General features: G+C 41.8%; 1 protein-coding gene across 6 annotated transcripts in view; it reads right to left on the reverse strand.

The window, feature by feature from the left end:
- The window catches only part of NRXN3 (neurexin 3), a 1,693,692-nt gene that overhangs the window by 386,794 nt on the left and 1,286,362 nt on the right, over positions 1 to 20,536 (reverse strand). For all 6 annotated transcript variants that reach the window (XM_061156509.1, XM_061156511.1, XM_061156510.1 and 3 more), the window contains one exon: positions 15,162 to 15,343. In XM_061156509.1, the coding sequence (XP_061012492.1) occupies positions 15,162 to 15,343 (182 nt within the window). The remainder of the gene's footprint in view (positions 1 to 15,161; positions 15,344 to 20,536) is intronic.

Consider the following 20,536-nt stretch of genomic DNA (forward strand, 5'->3'; position numbering starts at 1 on the left):
CATGTGAATCAGCTGGACGTATACATATCTCCTCTCCCTCTTCAACCTTGCTTCTAACCCTGCCTGCCCCATCTCACCCATCTAGATCATCACAGAGCATCAGGCTGAGGTCCTTGTGTTACACAGCAACTTCCCACTAGCTAGCTACGTTACACATGGTAATGTATACATTTCAACGCTACTCTCCAAATTTGTCCCGTCTTCTCCTTCCCACACTGTGTCCACAAGTCCTTTTCCTACATCTGTGTCTCCACTCCTGCCCTGCAAATAGGCTCATCAGTACTTTTTTTAGATTCCATATATATGTGCTAATATATCATATTTTTTCTCTTTCTGACTTACTTCACTCTGTATAATAAGCTGCAGGTTAATCCACCACAGTTCAGTTGACTCAAGTTTGTTCCTTTTTATGGCCAAGCAATATTCCATTGTATGTATGTACCACAGCTTCTTTATCCATTCATCTGTTGGTGAACATCTAGGTTGCTTCCATGTCCTGGCTATTGTAAAAAGTGCTGCAATGAACACAGGTACATGCGTCTTTCTGAACTATGGTTTTCTCAGGGAATAAGCCCAGTAGCAGAATTGCTATGTCATATGGTAGTTTTATTCCTAGTTTTTTAAGGAATCTCCATACAAACACTCACTTTTAACAAGCAATTTGTGGAAACACAGGGAAAACTTGCTCAAGTTGCCTTCTACGTTCTTTCACATCAATTATATAAATGTGGGTATTTCTTGGCTCTGTTTATAAAAAATTGATAGTAATTTACAAGCAGAGAGATAATGGTAAGTTCTCAGTTCCAAAAGGGGACCTGTTATGATATAGTCAATTTCAGATGGATCAAATATAACCGTTCTTTGAAGAATTCTTGTAAAACAATGCTCATTGAAACCAGCAAAGATGTAGCTCAAATAAAAGATGAAGAGTTAAAGAAAGGGGAAAAAAAAGACTTCTATGGTTTTCTCCAGAGCTGACTTACTGTGTCTGCATTTCAGTCCAATGTTTGCATGTGTTTAACGCACACACACAGCTTGAAGGAGGAAGCGCACACTCTGTGTTTTGCAGTGTTTGGGTGTGAATCAAAGGGAAACATGTGGTTCCATTCTGTTCCCTGGAGCATTTAGTTAAGGGAAGGGAAAAATCTCATTTGTGCCGATATTGTCACCACAGGGGGTGATCTTGCAAATGCCTGGGCTGGGGGAGGGCAAGCTCTGGGTCATAGTGCAGACCTCACAGTCTATAGACTTGGGCAGCGGTGTGGTCTGTCTCCGGGGAGGGTGGGTTTTCCTTTGGTTGACTTTGGTTTTCGTCTCTCTTTTTTTCTCAGTTACTGATATATGGATACCTCTAGCAATCTGCTGTCTGTGAAATTTGGGTGGATGTTCTGAAGGCATCCTGCACCATTATAAAACAAAACAATAGGAACGATCACAGTCACTTCAAATAGTAAGGAACAGAACTTGGGGGTGAAGGTGGTATTCTTTCTGCTTCCTTTTGGTGCTGAAAACAAACTACAGTGGCCCTTGTGGTCACAGCAGAGCCCCCAGCTGGTAGGAGAGTCATTTGCTCTGTCCTAATTATAAGAGTAAGGGAGGTTGATATGAAGATTTGGAAAACAGAGAAAAGTACAAAGATGCAAAGAAAAGTTTAGACGGATTTGCTACTCTGTTAATACTAGGTTGGCCAAAAAGTTGGTTTGGGTTTTTCTGTAACATCCTGAATAAACTTTTTGCCAACCCGGTACTTTACTCAGTTAAATATAGATGACCACAGGCTTTCACAAGCTCTTTAGAACTTAGGTTCTGACTGCTTGTACCCACTGAGGACTGCTCCACCAGAACGTAAGCTCCACCAGGCCAGGGGGTTCAACTCTTTGGCTTCATTCCTAGCACCTAGAACTTACCTGGCATGTAGTGGGAGGTGGTCAAAGTAAATAAATAAATAAATGAAGAAACTGTTATTCACTAATTTGCTAATCTTCACCTGCCTGGTTCATTTTAACTTGAAAATTCTATTTCTCTCACCTGCCTCTCATCTAAAGCAAAGTTGGTCATGTCATACATCTCGCTATATGCCCCTGTATACATTCCCAACCAAACCTCTGGGAGATTTTTGTCTTTTTTTTTTTTTTTTAATAGCTGCACTTTGTGGATAGTCCAAGACCCTCCCCCATTGTGCACTGTGTTCTGGGAAACACGTCACCCCAAACTCATTTTCTTCTTTCAAGCTTCGGTGTTGCATTAAACTTTGCTGTTTAGACATGCAACAAAACCCACTCTAGCATCGCTGATCTAAGTAGCAAACACAAAAGCCTGCCAACCTCAGGTATTAGGCATCAAGTCAGGTGCAAATTGAAGGGAATCTGCTCCTACTTCAAGAAATATGATTTCCAGTGAAAAGGTCTACCTTTCAAGTTTTCAACTACACCCTGCCACTAGACACTAAAAACTAAAAGACCAGTGGATGACAGCCGAGGCTGCTGCAAAGACATTCGTATTTGGTTTTAAATTAGAAATAAATACAATTAAATATTGACTGCAGAGAGACTATGTGTGTTTCCATATTATTTGATATCATTTACAGTTTCACACAAGAATATTTGAAGATTTAGATAATAGGGTATTTATCACATATTGAGATACATGAAGGCATTTATCTAATAATCTCTGTTCATACAGACTACATTTGAGGGAGTTTTTGTTAAAATTTAACAACAAAAGTCACCTTTGAATCTCTTGGTCCACCATATTGCATGCAAAACCTCAGATTGGTTTCCAGGCCCATTTTGCACAGGGGTATTAAAGAAAGCAGTTTGGGGATAAGTAGGTGCCTTATGCTGTGAGATGAAAAAAAAAAAAAAACATACTGGGAAGCAATCAAATGCAATGTAAAATGCAGAATTTCTTTGAATCAAAAAATAAAGTGACTTAGGTCCAATTAGGTATTCTGCTTTAGGCAAAATACTGTGCTCCACCCCTCCATTTCTGTTTACCATTGTTGACCATATGGATTGGGGAAAAAAAAAAAAATCACAGGTAAATTCTGCCAAATTTACCACATCTAACCTCAGTACTGAATCGGCAGTTCTTGAAAGTGCTATGCATGACATCAGAATAGAACATACCAACATTTACTCTTCTTTCCTTCCCGTAATGCTGCGGACAATGGATATTTAATCCTCTGAGCCATAGTTTCTTAATCTCTAAAATAGAAGTACTCTCACCAACTTGACAGCGTTGAGAGAAGTAAATGAGCTGCCACACACAAAGTGCCAGGCACACTGTCTGGACAATAAATAAAACAGCAAACACAGCAGGGATTGCAAAACCATGTATATCATCTGGTCAGAACACTAGTTTGCAATCGCAGAAGTCAACTGACGGAGTTCATTTCCAAAAGGGTTTAGTGATCCTAAGTACTGCTGCTTGCATTTTAAAAAGGGCTGGATAATTTTATGCATCGCTAGCCACCCAAACTAAGATAACGATCAGGGTAATCAGATTCCATGTTTCACTGCACATGGTGATCACCAGGATCAGGGGATTTCTTATTTAAGGAGCTGTAGCATGACCTTAAATCCAAACAGCATCCCTTAAAGTGATGCTACAAGGGATGAGTGACAAGGTTGAGATGCACACCCTCTGAGGAGGACAGGAAGTCATGGGATCTGGCAGTGGGTCAATTCCCATTTTGCCTCTGACCCCCATCTGCCTGGTTGCTAACCTTCCTATTGAAAACTACAACCATAACCGTTTTAGCATCTTTTAGGTGTAATTCATAGGTTTCCAACCACAAACTCCTAGGCATCGTGAGCTCAAGTGGGTGGTGGGTGTGTTTAGTCGCTAAGTTGTGTCCCACTCTCTGTGACCCCATGGACTGTAGCCCTACACTCCACGGGATTTCCCAGGCAAGAATACTGGAGTGGGTTGTGATTTCCTTCTCCTGGGGGTCTTCCCAACTGAAAGATGGAACCCATGTACCCTGCATTGCAGGCAAATTCTCTACTGCTGAGCCACTGGGGAAGCCCCAAGCAGGTGGTATACATGACAATATTACTATGAAAATGATCTTATTTAATTTTGTAAGTCTTTCAAGGGTAACCAGGCACATTTACAAGCATTCTCTCAATCGGCCTTGTCTACCATTCTGAGGCTGGCACTATCTATATCTCTACTGTCCACTTGAGATGCCTGCTAGCTGGTGACAGAGCCAGGACCAGACGCTGTCTTCTGGCTCTGAGTTAGTCATGCTTATGACAACCACCAGGAGAAGAAACACAAAATGACTGATGAGAGGGCCAGAGTGACAAATGTTAAATGCTGTGAAAATCAAGAATGAAGACAAAGAAGATGGCCCCACAAAGTGATTTCAAATGACAGAGGTTTGACTAAATATATGGGGGAGAAAGAAAAGAGTTTTAGAACTATTTGGCTTTGAAAACCTCTCCCAAGCTTTTTGACTTCTATAAAACCTCACTACCTAGGTCTTCCCTGAACCCCTGGCCTTTTCTTTCTTAGCTTCCTTCCTTTTCCTTCTTCCTCTTATAAAGGTAGGTGCATATTTTCCAAGTTCCCACTCACTTATAATCTTAGAGATCTTAGCAGTCCTGGGTCCCCACCGTCACTGCCAGACTGAGCACCCTCAAGTCCCTCTGTCTGGGTCCTCTCCCTCGTCTGAGTTTACAACATGCTTCCTATTGGGACTCTCTGCAGATGGACTTCTGGATGCCTTATACTTGCAAAATCAAAGTCAAACTATGATTTTATTCTAAAATCTATTGTTTAATGTGTCCCCTCTTTTATTGTTTTTGAAATCATAACCTTCCCAGTCTAGAGAGTCCTTACTTCTCTCTCTCTCTCTCTCTCTTTTTTTTTTTAATCCAATCAGCTAGTGATACCCATTGATTCCAACTGGGAAATGATCTTTTGTTTCATCCTCATTCCCTTCATATGATCATCATCATAGAATAAATCCTTTAAAACATTTTTCCTGGACCACTTGAACAATTGCCAGCTATTTATTTTCCTAAAGAAAAGAAAAAAGGAAAGTGAAGTCGCTCAGTCGTGTCCAACTCTTTGCAACCCCATGGGCTGTAGCCTACCAGGCTCCTCCATCCATGGGATTTTCCAGGCAAGAACACTGGAGCAGGATGCCATTTCCTTCTCTAGGGGGTCTTCCTGACTCAGGGATCGAACCTGGGTCTCCCACATTGTAGGCAGACGCTTTACCATCTGAGCCACCAGGATTTTCCTAAAACCCACTGAAAAATATTATTTCAACAGAGCCAAAATAACCTTCCTAAAAATTAAGCCTTGGGGATTTTGTCTTCTACTCAAAAACTTTCAAAAGGGCTTCTCACTGCTTTCAGAACCAATCTGTCAATATGGCATTCAAATTCTCCCCATTATAGGTTCTCCCCACTACAGGCCTAAAGTACCTGGAAAGAAAAAATAATAATAAACTTAAAACATTTCTGTCATTAGTTTAGCATCTACTATGGACCAGAAAAGACTCATGAAACATTTTCACACATTATTACAAATCTTTACACAGACTAGCCATGTAGCATTATTATTTTATGGGTGTGTGTGTTAAGTCATGTCTGATTTTTTGAGATCCTATGGACTGTAGCCAGGCTCTTCTGTCCATGGGATTCTCCAGGCAAGAATACTGGAGCGGATTGCCATGCCCTCCAGAAATGTCAAATAATTCACCCAAGGACATAGAGCTGGTTGGAAGCAAAGCTGTATTTTTGAATCATAGACCACCTGCCTCTAAAACTTGGGATCTTTCTGCCATTCCACAGTCTGCCCATTGCCTCAAGTCATTTATTGTGGACAGACTGTATACCTAATTTGAAAATACAGCTTGCATTCTCTTCCTTTGAGGTTACACTCACGCTAGCATCTTCATTTGGCATGTTCCCTCTCCAGATTCCACCAGTCAAAATCTGACCCACCCTGTCCATGCACATTTCTTCACTGTCTACAACCAGTAGTATTCTTATCTTCCTTGGTAAACCGCCCATCTTTCCTTAAAACAGAGCTCGTATACAGTTTTTATTTCCTTCCTTGAATGTTTCACATCTCCACCAACTCCAAATAAATTGCGATTTTGTAAATATGTGTTGAATTAAAATGATCACTGCTACACTTTCTACTCTGAAACTTTCATTAGGGGCGTAATAGTAATTAAGAATCAGAACTGGATCTGAATGCCTGCTCAGCCGTTTATTAGCAGTGCTAATCTTGGGAAAATTCGCTAGCTTCATTAAACATTAGTTGCCTCATTTATGAAGTGAGGATATTAATAGTGACTACCTCACTGAGTAGTTGTGAGCTGATAATAAAATAAAGTAAGCAAAGTCTTTGCACAATGTCTAGTACCTGGTACTTTGTCAGTCAATATTTGTGGCAAGTGACGGCAATGGTAGTCATGTAAGATGAACTCTAAAGATACGGTCCGAAATAAATGTAGGAAATAATCACCTATGCCATTAAATTACCTGCCATCTTACAGACAATACAGTAGAAAAATAAACTGAATTAAAAGAGGTTAACTAAGGAGTCGAGAATAGAATAGGAAACATTTTAATTGCAATCATCTCCTCTCATCCTGAGTATGAACTGACTTTGGGATGAAGGTTAGTTTGGTCGATCAGCAGAGCTTATCTAAATGTCTTTAAGTGATTCTAGGTTCCAAAGGTGTCATCTCAGGCTGGGAAATGACAGGTCTGGCTGTCAGTACCATCTTTGAGGCTAATACAGTTGTACAGTTCCCTCTGCCATCTATCAGGGAAACACTAACAAGATGAAACAGCCCCAGTGACAGCATCAGGATCTAAGCACATGATGCTATGGGGTGGGTGGCTAATGAATTCCCCAATCAATATGCTGAGCTCCGAGCCTTCTGAATGCAGCCAGGGAGCTAAAATCCATCATCCATAGCTTCAGGGAGTCAGTGAGTTATTTCTTGCCCTGGTGCACTGAGCAATACTCCAGGAATAATGACTAGTAACAGTGTAAGCGGTGGGTCAATGAGATAACTCATCTAAATGATGGTATTAAGGTAGGGCTGTCATTAAGTCATATGAGCCCCAGCACTCACGGGATGGTGCCTAGGGTCTGCTTGCTTGCTGCACTTGGCATTCATCTGTCAGAAAAGCCTCTGCTATTCAGAACTTGTTCAGTATTTGATAACTGCAATAATCTAGGATATATGCCACGAGGTTGGCTTTAAATCAGCAATATCTTGATGCTTCCTTAGAATTTTATATTAGTTAAGTTGGACTCTCAAAGGTCTGGTTAAAAGTCCATCTATTAATTAGGAGACTAAATACATTGTTTCCTGAGTTAAAAAACAATGTTAATTGAATAAAACAATACCAAAGCTATCCATGATTGAAAATGTACTATATGCCAGGAGCTATATAGTAAGAGTTGTATTCACATTATCTCCTAAATGTGTAGAAAACCTAATTTCTCATATTTTAGTTACCATGTTCTTTCAAGTCCATTAGCTCTATGTGAGCCAAGGTTGATTACAGAATTCCCAAAACATAGCAATTAGCATGGCATGTAAAAGACACTGAATTCACATATAAAGAATGCCACTCAGGAGCTAAACCTTCTTCATTTTGACTTTCTAAATTTATATTATATATATGCAATGATGATTCTGAAACAGGACTGCCATCAGTTAACAGTCAAAGTGTCAGTGGTGTCAGTGATAAATGAGAAAGATATGGTCATTTGGCCTTGCTTCTCATAACTGTCTCCCAGCTATAAAATATTTTCCACATGCATTGTCAACTCAATTTTTCCAGCTATATTACTGTACATTTCATCTGTACACTAAATTTATCATTCATTTTTCTTTTATGTCTGAGGACTCAAAATTCTATGAAACACTTTTTATCTGTATATGTGCCTTTATGCTTCCAGTTTCCTTGACAGCAGCAGCTACTCACCTCTGCTCAATCTGGCTGGACCCACACTGGGATGTTCTTTCCAGCCATGACCCTTTCTGGGCCCTACTGATGCCCATGAATAGGGCCAAGCCCTCTAGGTCTTTATCTGATGCCCATGGTGGGTGTCAAACCACTTTCACACCATCCTCGTCTAGGAAGATTTGGCTTTCTTGATGGTCCTGCTTGCTGTTACTGTTTTCTTCTTCTCCTCCTCCCTCCTTCCCTGCCCCTCCTCCCCACCCCCCCTCCACCCCTGGGACCATGACCACCACCTCCTCCTCCATCTCCTTCTTTTTGCAAGATGAGCTATGGTTCATACGATTGAAGAAGGAAGTTTAGGGCAGGATGGACTATGATTTCACAGGTGAGTACAGAGCCCTTTGGAACATGAAGGACAGTGGAAGCACAGTGCCTCGCCTTGTGACACTGTAGGGACATCATGGCCTACAGTGAGGCACTGAGGATGCTGCAGGGGTCTACTCAGTCTATTGACTCAACCAGGACTCGCTCAGCCAGAACTGGGTTCTTCACTGCATGCTAACAGGACGCTCCAAACGTCTCAACTGTAGATGTGAGTAATTCAAAAAGTTGCTTTTGATCAGATAAAATAGGAATTTGCTTCCAGAAATTGTCTCAGTTGACTTCAAAAACACGTAAAATGAAATTCTGCTTTTCATGATAAAACACTTCCTTCCACTACTTTTTTTTTTCTCCAATGAAGTCATCACCTGCTAGATATTTCATCAAGAAAACTACCCTTCTCTTTTCATGCAGTCCTTCGCCAATAACAACTTCTGAAAACTTTATTTCATCTGAGCCCCGGGAAAATCATATGAGGTCCTCTTTATCGGTGCCCATTTTAAAGAAGAGAAAGGAGAGGCTCAAAGCAGTGGAGTGACTTGCTGAAAGCCAAGTAGCTCACTGGACATGGACAGAAATGAGACTCAAATCCAAGTCTTCCAACCACAAATTAAGCACATTTTTCTACTATGGCATTCTGCCTCTCAATGCCATGCGTGGAATCAAAGTCAACAGATTTAGAGCAAAACATCTTGGGAACAGCAAAGATCTGAGGAAAGACACACAACTTGCACGCAGGTGCTGCCTCTGGTTCAGCTTACATAAGCAGTCACTCCATCAAAATCCCCCGCCACTCCCTTCTCCCACCTTCTCCTCCAACTCCGCCAGGCTGGAACAGCTAAGCTGGGAGCTGCAGAGAGGGTCCCCAGCAGGCCCTCTCCACAGAAGTGGCTAATGATCTGGAAAAGCTCCTAAGCCTCGAAAACCCAAAGAGGTCTTTTTCACTAAGAACAAACAGCAGCTGAAGGAAAAGCAGAGCCAGCCTGCAGCGCGCGGCACTCTGTGGGAAGCGAAATTGCAGCTGGTGGATACTTTTGTTGTTTCCCTGTTCTTCTTCTCTTGACTTGTGTTACCAGTCTTGAACGCCAACACTACTCTGGACTCCCCTGCAGATTCCTCCACGTGCCGTGCCTGAACCCAATCCAGTTCTGCCACTGGCCAAATCCAGAGATGAACCTAAGCTAACAGCCAGCCAACTTCACTGAAGATCAACCCAGAGGTTGACGGTTTACTGCGAATATCCCACACACAGACAGCCAAGTGAAACATCTGGGCCAACAATTTATAGATGCAATAGATGTGAGCAACAGACCATTTATCATAATTCAGCTCTGCTCCCATTTTTCCTCCAGGAGTCTTTTCAAGTGCTATAAATTATGGAAAAACAATACTATACAAGCCAAACTTAATAAATATCTGATTTCCCAAACTTGACAATGAGAGAATACCATCAGTCTTTTTTATTGTTTTTTTTTTTTTTTTTTTTTGGAAGGGGGGTGTTGGAAAGAGAACACTGTGCCCTTACAAAAACAGGGTCAATGTGAACAATAACCCTTTCTCTTCTCCTTTGTTTTATGTAAGTGTCTACATTGTAAGTCAGGAAGAAAACAGCTGGGGAAGGTTATAGATTCTTGTCAAACAAAACAGGTGCCCTGACACATAAATTTTCACTGTTCCTGAAAGGCTCATAATTAAAAAATGAATCCAAGAGGATTTACTGTAAATTACACACAGAAAGAAGAAAATTAATAGGATGCCTTTTTTACACCCTGCATTAACTACATAAAGAGAAGCTAATTCTTGCCCAGTTCTCCCCATCCTTCTGTTTTTCAGGTGGTGAAAGGAGACTGTCAAGAGTTTCACGATAGCAATGGCAAGCACCTCATGGTAATCCTTTCTCCGGTCATATTCAGTTTTTTCCCTATTGTATAAAGAAGGTGACTGTAACATAAGACAGCTCCATAGACACAAGGTCAATAGGAAGATGTCATTCACAACGGATAGCTTCTCTCCAAATACTGAGCAGATTAATTTCTCAACAATAGATTTCAATGGAGGGAACTTATATTTGAAGTAATGATTTGTAAAAATCCCTCTGCCCTACGAGACCCTCCCTCCACAGAATTTGATTTCATGCGCACACATTTCAGCAAAGATTTTTTTGCCTTTGTTAGACACATCTCATCTATGATTTCATTAATATCATGATTAATAATTGACACAGAAAATAGTACATCACAGATGCGTAAACCAAAAATGAAGAAACACAGCTAACTTGAAGCAAACAGTCTAAATTATTTTGATCTCTTGGCCTCCTCTGATTTTTTTTTTAATGATCTAATTCTTGTCTTGTTCAACAAGCCTATTTAATTACCATGAGACCCAGGTGAGTGGGAAGATGTTTGGTTTAAAAGAAATCAGCCCAAGAAGGAAGAGCCCCTGTTCTTTCGGCAAGAACAACAGATAACGTGAGCAAAGTGTAAAATAGGAAAAACTGTGCCTACAGCATCTCTCCAGGCCTGTGTGGGTATCCCTTTCTTTGTACCAATTCTTTTTACCCCAGGGCAACAAAGCCTTCATTCTGACCAAGCTCTCTCCATGAATTCCTGCCACTCCCCCATGTAGTATGTCCCCAAACTAGTCATGCTGATTTATTTCTCCTTCTTGCTCTCATCAGTTTGAGTAAGCTTCGGGAGCTGGTGATGGACAGGGAGGCCTGGCATGCTGCAGTCCATGGGGTCGCAAAGAGTTGGACCTGACTGAGTGACTGAACTAACTAACTTGCTCTCAAACCCTGTCAGAGCAGCTGACTTTAGCCTGGTGGGGGAAGGAACATAAGAAGCTGACTAAAGTAATTAGTCAATGACTCAAGGGCCTCCAGGGGAATATGAGCTGAAAAAGATACCTACTTCCCCAAAGAGTTTTTTAGGTGTGGTGACTTTAGGATGGCAAAGGAAGAGATATGGGAGACTTCAAGCGTGTGAAGAAGGACGGTGAAGCCTAGAGGAAGTGGAATAAATGGGCAGCCCGCTTCAGTCCTTATAGCCCCGCTTCCACACAGGTGGCAGACAAGGATGGTGGAAGCCTGAACTTCCACTTGCTTTATTTGCCTTCTACTCTCCCAAATCCTCCCAATGCAAAGCTTGCATGGAGGGAGCAGCACTCAGAGCTGGCAAGCAGGATGACGTTCTCTGCATTCTTGCTCTGGTGTCTTGACAACAGGCAAGTCTTGTTTTAGAGAGTGGTTGCTCATCCTGGCGTCAGACTCCGCAGTGTTCTTGCGAGAGAATTTTCTCTTCCCTCAGATAGGTTAAGTTGGGGGTAAAAAGGGCTTCTTCCAAACACCGTGTTACCACTGCTCAAAAAGTCAGGAATTGCTAGGAATTGCCTCTCGCAGCAGTTTACAAAACACAAATTCTCAATCTCTCCCTTCATGTCTCTCTCTTTCTCTCTCTTGCATGTGTGTGTGTGCACACACACGCTAATTTCAGAGTTTATACTCTTTTTCTGTGCAACGTATTAGCTTGACAACCACTCAGGAGTAGCAGCAAGGTACTTTTGGTTGTTTCCACAATTAACACCCACGCTCGAAGAATGCAGCTCTGCCCACAGACCCTGGCTAGAGCCCATCTCTAGGCAACTGTGTCATCTCTTGCTCACGCCCACTTCACTGTGTTTTCCCTTGGCCCTGGGATTTACCCTGCCTTCACGTCCTCTTCACACCTGTCATCGCTTTCACTGGTTCTCTTCTCCAAGGGTCACTGCAAGGGGAATGAAATCCTTTGCTGCCTCTCCAACCCTTTCAGCTCTGAGTAATGGCCCTTACATTCCTTTCTTTCTGAGTAATTTTCTTTAGTACAAGGAAACAGACTATGTTTAGTAAACAAATCCATGTTTGACAATAGTGAAAATCACATAGAATTATCTAGTAGGCATCTGAGGCTTCATTTTCCTGATGCAGCTACCTCAGTGTCCAAAGCAAAAGGCTGGATTTCGTCAAGTTCTTTGACCTTCTCTCCACTATAGTAAGGAACCTTCCTTTTCCTCTGCCAATTCTGATGTCAGTTTTTAATCACATGTTCTTTATATCTCTCTGAGGACGTTTGCCCAGTCTAGGGCAATGGTCACCAACATACAATCTGCAGCCTGTTCTTATAAGCACATTTTTATTGGAGTACCATCACATACACTTTCTGTCTCTGGCAGACACCAGAGATATTGCACCAGTGAATAAAAGATGATTTGAAATGAACACACCAGTAAAGGAGTCCCCATGCTCCAGAGGGCCAGAGATATGTCAGGTCCATTCCAGAATGGTGTGGTTTTTTCACATCATAGGGTCTCTTTTTCTTTTCTCAAAAAATGCCAGATGGCATTTCCTAACCCAAGCTCTGAAGGAGAATCTGTTGGAATTTTCCAGAATGTTTAAGCAATGAGAACATCATGGGAATCAGTTCACAATACCCAAGGGGGACATTCTGATGTAAAATTTCTTGTATGCTTGCTTTTAAAAAAGAGATCAAAATGGACTGCTTTGGTTCTCCCTAGGAGTTCCCAGGATCCTCATATCCATTTTATAAAAATGCTGCCAACTCCGAGTAAACTACCAGAAAATAAGAAAATGTTTCTCCTGAAAGTGGAACTGCTTTACAAAACACAAATAGGAAGAAATGGATAAACCAGCAGCACATGATTGGACTCGAAAAGGATGCTCATAGCTGTGCCAAATCATATTTTTCTTAGTAAGTCACACTGAATAAAAAAAAGAAGATAAATCACCGTGAAAATGCAAGTGAACTGGTAATAATAGCCTAGTTATAGCTGCCATGAAATAGTCATTAAGTTATATGCAGCATAAATCTCACAGAGTTTTGTAAATTATGGTGGTTCTTAGAGGCCAAATAAAGATAAACTGTACTAACTATGGCTGTGTTTCTCTCTGCTCCTTGGCATGACTTTTTAAAAGGCTTGAGCTCAGGCTCAGAGCACCATATGGTGCCTGAAGCATCTGAGGAAGTGTTAAAGGTTCACGGCTCTCCTCAAGACCCCTCTTCTGCATTTTGAAGCCGATTGCTTCTAACCAGTGCTTCTCTGCCTTTCTGAGCAGAGTCTTGGCTTGTTTTAGCTCACCCTGAGATCAGACAGGCTTCCAGCTCAAGCCTTTTCCTTCCAGCTGCTTCTATTTCCAAGGCCTGCTGAAGAGCAGGCGTTGGAGAGGCACACTGTTTCCAGGGCTGAGCTTGCTGTAGGTTCTAGCCAGCCACCACCACCCCAGAGCCCAGCAAGGAAGTCTCACCCCACTTTCCTCAGCAGATGCACACGTTAGCAAAACTCACATTCAAAGATTACCAAGAAACGTCCCTTCTCCTCCTTTTTGGAGGTTGGGGATAATCCCCAGTTGCCTTTTCTTCTTAACTGCTTTATCCCCCCTGCTATGTAAACTGAATTCTTATTGCTCCAAATTAAACCCATTCTTTCTAGCCTTGTCACTGCTAACTAATGAGAGCAATTCCTCTCTTTGCTCTTGGTGGCTGCACTCTGGGTACTTATGGATGAGAATCATATCCTTCTCTAGCCTACTTTGCTAACTGCAGACTCACAGGTGATAAAATGGGTTAATTGTTGCTATAAAAATATTTTCTATCCTCATAACGAAGTAATTTTTTCCTCCAAATCATTTTAATTTCTTTGAATTGCACTGTGTTCTTAATGATCTGCAGTGAGTGAGGGCGCAGTCTTATTGGGTTTACATATACAAGCAAAACATCGGATATATAAGACACGTGCATACACCAACCCCTGGCCATTGCATTGCCTCTGTTTGCCCCACCCACTGTGGCCTCAGTTTTTACTATGTGTTCTTTACATCTCTACAAGAAAGCCTGCAGGCTTGGGCAGAGGTTGCCCAAGCACAGCCATCAGTCTGTTTTTATAAACATATTTTTATTGCAATATAATCACGCACATTTCTTTAATGATGGATTGGCCGTGGCTGCTTTCATATTAATAATGGAAGAGTTGAGTAGCTATGTCAGAGACTTCATGATCCGAAAAGCCCCAAGTATTTCTATTTGGCCCTTCACAGAGAGGTCCCCAACCTTTTTGGCACCAGGGAGCGGTTTTGTGGAAGACAATTTTTCCATGGACGGGGGTGGGGGTGGTTTCAGGGTGATTCAAAGGCACTACATTAGTTGTGCACTTTATTTCTGACCTAATACTGCTGCTAATCTGACGGGAGGTACCAGTCTGTGGCGCGGAGGTTGGGGACCCCTGCTTTGGAGAAAACCTTGGCTGACTCCCAAATGTAGGCAATCACTGGCACTCAAGATGGCCTTGCCACTTGCACCAGTTGAAGATGAACCATACCTGGTCAGTCTCTTATTTACACCTAAGTGGAAGTGAAGTCGCTCAGTCGTGTCTGACTCTTTGCGACCCCATGGACTGTAGCCCACCAGGCTCCTCCATCCATGGAATTTTCCAGGCAAGAGGACTGCAGTGGGTTGCCATTTCCTTCTCCAATTTACACCTAAGTGGTCTGCTAAATGTCTCATGGCCAAACCGCACAATAGAGGAAGGAGTCTGGACAGGATGAGTTTTGTATTTTCTATTCCCGAGGCACCCTCTGGGCATCACGGTTCACATCCAAGGGGGGAGGGAATGAGGCTTAACACACAGCACCCCTTAGGTGTGGCTCCAGCACACCGAGGCAAGGATATAAGCACGTGCTCCAGTGTCGCATCAGCCTAGAATGTTCCACGGCAGTTATCTGGCTCACTCACTCAGACCACCAGGAAGACAAGAGAATCCGGGCCCCAGCCCGGTACTCACGATGTGAAGCTGGAGGAAGTCGCCGAGGCCCGGGGCGCTGTCGATGCGCACCAGGATGCCGTCCTTCACGGTCGTGCTGAAGCCCACGGCCAGGCGGTCGGAGCGCGTGCTGGGCCTGTCGTTGGCCGGCCAGGTGTAGAGGATGAGGCCTCCGCTCTTCCCGAAGATGTACGTGGCGCCAGCTGCGAAACCAAGGAGAGAGGGAGCGTGAGGACCTGCAGGGCTCCTCGCCCGCGGCGGTCACCCCGCCGAGACTGCGCAGGAGCCGTGGAGCACGACGGCCTTCACGTGCCCGGATCCGGAGACCAAGAGGGATGCAATGCGGGGGCTCAGAAGACGGCCGTCACCCCAAATTAAAGAGGCAGGCGACATGAGTTAATCATAAAGCAGATGCTAGCGAGAGGCGGTCCTCGCGTCTCCAGGTCCCGCTGAACAAGGGCAGAGGGCAGAGAGCACGCCATGTCTGAGAGCTCTGCTGCCTTGGGACAAACAACTATTCCATCATCTTCAGTCTCAGCCAGGACGGCACGAGAAAGGAACCTTCGGCCACCCTCTCAGAAAAGAAAGCCTGAGAAAACCGAGTTACGTGACTCAACGCATTTGTCTATTTCACTCTTATATTGCTATATAAAAGGTGATAAACATTAATTGCAGAGGCATTTAAAAAATTAACTCCATATTTTTTCCCCCTAGCTGTGACAGAATACCAGGCAAACCAGATATTTCTGACTCCTTTCCAAACTAAATTTCAAAAAGAAGATATAGGAGACAGGGGGAAAAATAATTCAGTTGAATGAATTTTGATCATGACAAATAGCATTCACTTATGACTAGTAGGTTCAATGGTGTTTTTAATATTTACTTGTGTTTTAGCTCTTATAATTCATAAACCCAAGGGTCAGTAAGAATACATTAATTTTAAAATATTTATTTATTTATTATTAGCTTTTTTAAAATTTATTTTTATTAGTTGGAGGCTAATTACTTTACAATATTGTAGTGGTTTTTGCCATACATTGACATGAATCAGCCATGGATTTACATGTGTTCCCCATCCTGATCCCCCCCCTCCCACCTGCCTCCCGGTCCCATCCCTCTGGGTCATCCCAGTGCACCAGCCCCAAGCACTTGTCTCATGCATCCAACCTGGACTAGCGATGTGTTTCACACTTGATAATATAAAGAGGAAGAAAAATAAGGAAAATACTTATATCTCATACATTTCAAAGGTCTACTTTTAAAAACAAGTTTTTAAATCTGAATTTGGGGAAAAGTATGCAGATTTGGTAGCCAAAACAGCTATATCATTGTAGTTTCCACGGCTGTATGTATGTTACCCTTAGTGAGTAATTCCATATGTCATTCATCTCAAAGTTCAGAGAACATTTTGCACCAGATTTTCTTGTGTGTTTCCCACTGATAATAGTCCAATTCTTGAAACTGTTTTAAGTAACATGAGACAAGCATTCCTATATCTCTAGAATTTTCTAAAAATCCCCAGCATGGGTCTACATTTAGTTTATAGAGAATATTGGGTTGAATTATGTTGTTTGAAGAAGAAATGAGTTATGCAGCCTGTTCAGAAATAACAGAGTAAGCTGCTATGAGGCTAGAATTAGTAGTATGTGTCATGTCTTATCCTTTTCTAAAGCTTTAAGCCACATTGTATTCTGAGGCATGTAGAATTTAATTTGTCCTCTTTGAAAGGTCACTATTAAAGTTGCTCCAGTATGCTCAGTTTGTGTATTACATGTAGCATAACATTATTTTCCTTTTATGAATTTCTCAATTCTTAGGGGATGAGGGTCTGAAAAAGCCCTCCACATTCGTCTGGAGATTTGAGGATTATGGTATGGAAAGTTTATGTTTAATTCTACATGCCCAATGTTTGCTCCTTATTATCCACAAGAACCTTCAAAGCCTCTTAAAATTAGAAATCTGGATATAATGATTTACCCTTAATATCTCTCCATCTGTGAAACACTTAAATAATTTCCTTTCTATAGATGATTACAAATATCACCACCATTCCCTTTATTCTTTATTTGAACAACTGAAGGTTACTCAGTAATTATTGTATAGAATCACTAAAAATGCAAATTAGCCTGTGACATTTTTGTGGCCATTTATAAAATCTTTCCCTGTTTGGTCCTAAATATATAGTGGATTCTGCTACAGGAGTAAATGCATAGTCTATCAGGAAATAATTTTGTCACTACAAAAAGAAGAAGTAAAATACTGATAACAGCGACAACATATACATGGTACATTACAGTTTGCAAAAGATTTTTCAAATTCATTAGCTGGATCCTCACAACAATAGTCCTATGGAATAGTTCACTGATTAACATTGTTTGGAAATAGAGACCCAAGGATCAGATTTAAATAACTGACACCCTCCTTAAGTCTCCACTTGGACTCTCCTGCCTACCAAATCCTGGCTTTACCATATACTAATCATAGCTTAATATCATTCTATAATAAACTATACCAAGGATATAAAGTTGACTGCACTTCATTTTTTTCACACCTTTTCATTAGAATGAAGCAGAATAAAAAAGGAAAAAAAAGCCATAGTACACAAATCTAACATTTTTTCAAAGGTTAGTCTGACTTTCTGACTATCCATATAACTTTAGAAACTTTCTACTCTGCTTATATTTTCAACCACTGTCCTGTTCAGTAATTCCCAATATATAGAATACAAAGAGGAAGAGTATTTTAAAAGATAAAAACACAACTTATATAGAGAGACTAGAAGGTCACCATGACTGCAAATTTTTTTAAGTAAACAAAGAATGAAATTATACTATGACAATATTAGGATAAGTAGATATAATGTATTATTTCAGTTATTTTTATTGCTTCTGTTTTCTGAATTTAGGATGTCACTATGTTAGATAATTCTAACTTTATAGGTGAAAAGGGCACAAAAGGTACAAAGTCCTTGAGTGTGCGTGCTCAGTTGTGTCCAGCTCTGTGACCCTACAGACTGGAGCCCACCAGATTCCTCGGGTGGGCTACAGTCCATAAATATCAATAACCTCAGATATGGAGATGACACCACCCTTATGGTAGAAAGTGAAGAGGAACTAAAGAGCCTCTTGATGAAAGTCAAAGAGGAGAGTGAAAAAGCTGGCTTAAAACTCAACATTCAAAAAACTAAGAGATCATGGCATCTGGTCCCATCACTTCATGGCAAACAGATGGGGAAACAGTGGAAATGGTGACAGACTTTATTTTCTTGGGCTCCAAAATCACTGAAGATGTTGACTGCAGCCATGAAATTAACAGATGCTTGCTCCTTGGAAGAAAAGCTATGACCAACCTAGACAGCGTATTAAAAAGCAGAGACATTACTTTCCCAACAAAGATCCATGTAGTCAAAGCTATGGTTTTTCCAGTAGTTATGTATGGATGTGAGAGTTGGACCATAAAGAAAGCTGAGCGCTGAAGAATTAATGCTTTTGAACTGTGGTGTTGGAGAAGACTCTTGAGAGTTTCTTGGACTGCAAGGAGATCAAACCAGTCCATCCTAAAGGAGATCAACCCTGAATAGTCATTGGGAAAACTGATGTTGAAGCTGAAGCTCCAATGCTTTGGCCACCTGATGCGAAGAACTGACTCACTGGAAAAGACCCTGATGCTGGGAAAGATTGAAGGCAGGGGAAGGGGATGACGGAGGTTGAGATGGTTGGATGGCATCACCGACTCAATGGACATAAGTTTGAGCAAGCTCCAGGAGTTGGTGATGGACAGGGAAGCCTGGCGTGCTGTAGTCCATGGGGTCCCAAAGAGTCAGACACAACTGAGTGACCGAACTGACTGACTGAGGCTCCTCTGTCCATAGGATTTTTCAGTCAAGAATACTGGAGTGGGCTGACATTTTCTCCTCCAGGAGACCTTCCCAACCCAGGGATCAAACCCACGTCTCCTGCATCTCTTGCATTGGCAGGCAGATTCTTCACCACTGAGCCACGAATCCTTAACATATGGCTTATTTTGCTATGTAGAAATAAATATTAAAATGTATTCTTGTACTGAGTTTGCTAGTAAGGGTGACTAAAGACCCCAGATGCTCCCATGGTCCAGTGTTGGCTTTAAAGGAAGTTAATTAATAGTTATAACCCTCTAATCTGGTAACCTATTATTATTTTCTTCTTTAGTTAGCTTTGTTATTGTGCATAGTTTTTAAGGTAAATACATGCTTTCTAGTCATTTTCATATAAAATACCATAGAGTCCCAGGGGGAACATAGAATTATTTTGTTTTACATTTTCAAATTTAAAAGTTCATTTTGTTATTTTTACATGTGGATTACAAATCACATTACAAAAACTTTTGGGGAACATCCCAGGAACCATAAGAATCCTCCTTAATCCATTAAAGATTTTCACTTCTAAGCCATGCATTCCACATCACATGCCTTCCACCCCAAGAAGGAGTCTAGCATTTCTACTTGCTGGTTTCTCACTGTGCTCAGTATGCTTATGCTAAGATCATACTACAGTTATCAATAATCAGGACCATGTAAATTCTCTGCTTGCTAACAAAAGTGATTAATTCAACTGAGGGGAAAAAAATGCTGTGGTAGCATTTTGGCCTTTTAACATTGAAGAATTTGCAAGTTGGCAAGCAGCTGAGGTTGCTTTACTAGTTCCAACCAACACACTGTTTCAGTAATGGAATCTCCATTTTGTGGCCATTAGCCATGATAAGGTACATACACTACCTCTTCAAATAGTCAATGAGCATTACATATTACTTAACCCACAACTTCTTTCATCTAAAAAGTACCCACAATGGGTCTGGCTCATAGTTTTCATAACTGGCTAGCTCTTTATTGGGATGGAGCTGATGGTGATTTTGGAAGCTCCATATCCATACAGCATGTTACTCATTTAGGGGATTACAAACAGGAATAGGATCAAGGTTCTATTTAAGATTTATACTGCTGCTGCTACTGCTAAGCCGCTTCAGTCGTGTCTGACTCTGTGCGACCCCATAGACGGCAGCCCACCAGGCTCCCCCGTCCCTGGGATTCTCCAGGCAAGAACACTGGAGTGGGTTGCCATTTCCTTCTCCAATGCATGAAAGTGGAAAGTGAACGTGAAGTTACTCAGTCGTGTCCGACTCTTCGCGACCCCATGGGCTGCAGCCTACCAGGCTCCCCTGTCCATTGGATTTTCTAGGCAAGAGTACTGGAGTGGGGTGCCATTGCCTTCTCCGAGATTTACATTAGAAATAAAATATACACACCTAGAAAATCCCATGGACAGAGGAGCCTGGTGGCCTATAGTCCATGGGGTCACAAGAGTTGGACCCAACTTAGTGACAAAACGACCACCACCACATATGTGTATACTTTTGCATGT

This window comes from Dama dama, chromosome 12 (genome assembly GCF_033118175.1).
Source record: "Dama dama isolate Ldn47 chromosome 12, ASM3311817v1, whole genome shotgun sequence".
Taxonomy (NCBI): Eukaryota; Metazoa; Chordata; class Mammalia; order Artiodactyla; family Cervidae; genus Dama; species Dama dama.